General features: G+C 44.4%; 1 protein-coding gene across 1 annotated transcript in view; it reads right to left on the minus strand.

Annotated features, from left to right (window-relative positions):
- Positions 1-676: 676 nt before the first annotated feature.
- Positions 677-3,303, minus strand: part of Rft1 (RFT1 homolog) — a 47,140-nt gene continuing 44,513 nt past the window's right edge. Inside the window, exons 12-13 of the mRNA XM_005348750.3 lie at positions 1,678-1,927; positions 677-1,218 (exon numbers count right to left, since the gene is read on the minus strand). Of these exons, the coding sequence (XP_005348807.1) occupies positions 1,051-1,218; positions 1,678-1,927 (418 nt within the window). The 3' untranslated portion in view covers positions 677-1,050. The remainder of the gene's footprint in view (positions 1,219-1,677; positions 1,928-3,303) is intronic.

Genomic DNA, 3,303 nt, shown 5'->3' on the forward strand with positions numbered 1-3,303 from the left:
GATTTATTTTATTTCATGAGTGCTGCAGCTGCATGTATACCTGCATGCCAGAAAAGAGCAACAGATCCCATTATAGATGGTTGTGAGCCACCATGTGGATGCTGGGAATTGAACTCAAGACCGCTGGAAGAACATCCAGTGCTCTTAACTACTAAGCCATCCCTCCAGTCCTTGACTCTGATTCTTGCCATATGCAATTTGTCCTGTTTTATTTCAAGGATAAAAAGAACTATCTATGTAACTGTGGTAATCACCTGTGCGACTTCCATGGCAAAATTAAAGAAAGCTGGGAAGCAGTAGCCCTTAAGGAACAAAGCAGCTCACACTTCCCATCAAAGCTGCCCTTCTCAAGTGGCTATATCTAAGGTCATCTGACAGTTTTCATAATTAATTTTACAATTAAGAAATCCTGAGTTCTATTCTAGGACATGAGCTGTTCTGGGAGATACAGCATGACCATGACAGCAAAGATCTGATCTGCATCTCTTGGTTTCTTTCATTGTGAGGGCTGGGACTATGGATATAGTTCAGTTGTAGAGGCCCTGGGTTCAATCCCCAGGACTGTAAACATTATTTCAAATATGTCAAAAATATTTCTTTTTGAGCTGGATTTTTCTTCTCTCAAAATTAAAGCCACAACATTGACATAGGGAAAGTCACAACTTTCAGGCCACACTTTGTTCTTGTTTGGTGTGAGTTCAGGGCTCCCTACTACTTTTACAGAATCTTGTGATGGGTCACTGGCTACAACGCTTTTTCTTGGTCAAATGATGACTAACCATTAACATCTAAGACAGTTCATTAGAAGATATAACTTCAAAGGTCAATCACATGCAGAAGGAATTAATTCATTAACAAAATGGACTTTTGGTCTTCACTTAAAGGGATATTCCTCCTTCAGTTGGAAGGCTTCAACTAGGCGTTCTCTTCTCTGGCATCATTTCCAGGGTGACGTTCATTCACAGAAGGACTTTTGCACAGCGACACATGCTGTCCAAGAACCACTCCACAGTGGGTCCAGGTACCAAAAGTGTCAGAGCAGCATCAAAGTCATGTCATTTTGTCACTGAGTCTGGATCTACCAAACTGAGTCCTGAGAAAGTGGACTAGCTTGGTCTCTGTGAAGAATGCTGTCCCAAGGGTCACTCCTAAGCAGATGGTCCCCACAGCGATGTGTGCCAGTCTAGCAGACCAGCCCTGATCACAGCAGAGGACCGCCTAGAAGAGAAACTAGTGTCACTACCAGACAAACCAGGGTACAGTTACCATACAGCTGCTGCTTCTTTTAGGTTTATTTATTTTACGTGTGTAAACTTAGGTGCATATGTGCCCTCTGGGTGTGTGTGCCCCATGCCTTTAGAGAGACCAGAAGGGCATCAGATTCCCTAGAGCTGATGTTACAAGTGGTTGTGAGCTGATATGAGTGCTGAGAACTGAACCCGGGTCCTCAGGATGAGCCGTGAGTGCTCTGATTCACTGAGCCAACTCTGCAGCCCTACATCTGGCTTCTAAGTCAGATAAAAGGCACAATGAAGAGACTAGGGGTTAAGTACTGCCCTTTAAGTCTGGAGAAGAAGGAGACAAGCACTTGATCAGTCTGTTTTGGATGGGAGGGAGGAGTCTAGAGGGAAGGACACTGGCAGCCTGAAGTAGGGTGAAGGCTGAAGGGAGTCTTACCTCTGAAACACCAGTAACGCCACCACTGAGGGCAAACACCCCAAGGAGGATTGGCGACAGGCGCAGGCCAGCCAGAGGTCTGTGGGGGCTCCTCTGGAAGTAGTGATGGATGAAGTAAAGGCTCTGTGTGATCCGAATGCCCATGTTAAAGCAGTTGGCCAAGATGAAGCCCACACTGCCACACCAACTGGTCAGGAGATAGGATAAGACCAAAAATGAGGAAGACAGTGCCAGCATGGTGAAGTTGTACCTGGGGAGACAAGCAACATGGCAAGGTAAGAATCTTGCCCGAAGACAAGAACATTACACAAAAAAGTGGCCGTATTAACTCACAGAGAGATCTGAGTTCATATTACTCATAATTCAATGTTTTTATGTGTGTTGCGGACTGGGATGGGTTGTTTAGTTCTTGCGTTAGAGAAACCCAAGGCCTTATGTATGCTAGGCACGTTCCTTTGCCTTTGTATGCTTTTCCTTTTTTTTGACAAGGCGTATCACTTTGTAGTCCATGCTGACTTTGAACCTCCAGGGTACAAGGATTATAGGCCTGAGCTACAATACCTGGCTCAGTCCTTAGTTTTGTTGTTGTTGTTTTGTTTTGAGACAGAGTGTCCCTATGTAGTCTAGGCTTACCTCTAACTTACTATATAGCTCAGGCTGGCTGGCCTTCCAGAATCTCAATCTCTGTCTCTGTGGTGTGTCTCTCTCTCTGAGGTACTCAGAGAGTACCTCACAATGCACAAACTAAGCATTCTTTTGTTGTTGTTTTGCTTTTTGATTTTTTTTTTTTTTTGGTTTTTCAAGACAGGGTTTCTCTGTGGTTTTGGAGCCTGTCCTGGAACTAGCTCTTGTAGACCAGGATGGTCTCGAACTCACAGAGATCCGCCTGCCTCTGCCTCCCAAGTGCTGGGATTAAAGGCGAGCGCCACCACCGCCCAGCTTGCTTTTTGATTTTTAAGACAGGATTGCTCTATGTTGTAGCTCTCGTTACAACTGGAACTTGATTTGTAGATGATGTTAGCCTCGAACTCGCGGAAATCTACTTCCCTCTGCCTGATGCCAAGTGCTGGTATTAAAGGTGTGCCACCACCTAGTTAAGCAAGCATTCTTTACTGAGCAACATCTACAACCCTGGGGCCTTAAACTCATAATCTTCCTGCCTCAGCCTCCCAAGAGCTAAGATTACAGGTATGTGCTCCCATGCCCAGCCATAACCCATGTTTTTGTAACCCTGAATATGACATAGTTAACATGCAAATGAGACCCCTAAACAAAACACATACAATTCAAGATACTTACACTTCTAAGGATAACAATATATGAGGTGATTCTTTGTAATAAAAACACAAAAATCCTTTTCAGCTGAATCTCCAATGAATGTGACCTGAGTAATAATGCCAACTCTGTAAAGAACTGTGAGGGCTGCTAGGGACAATGGCAAACATTAACATGCATGGCTCCTATCCTGTGGAGCTTACACTTGCTCAGCAGAGAAATGAATCAGCACACTGAGGTTGCAAACCACGCAAGGACTGACCAAGATCACAGCTCTACAGAAACTTGCTTTATTAGAGTGCATGATAAGACACATGCCCACATCCACATATATGCCCATACACATACACA

This window comes from Microtus ochrogaster, chromosome 6 (genome assembly GCF_000317375.1).
Source record: "Microtus ochrogaster isolate Prairie Vole_2 chromosome 6, MicOch1.0, whole genome shotgun sequence".
Lineage (NCBI taxonomy): Eukaryota > Metazoa > Chordata > Mammalia > Rodentia > Cricetidae > Microtus > Microtus ochrogaster.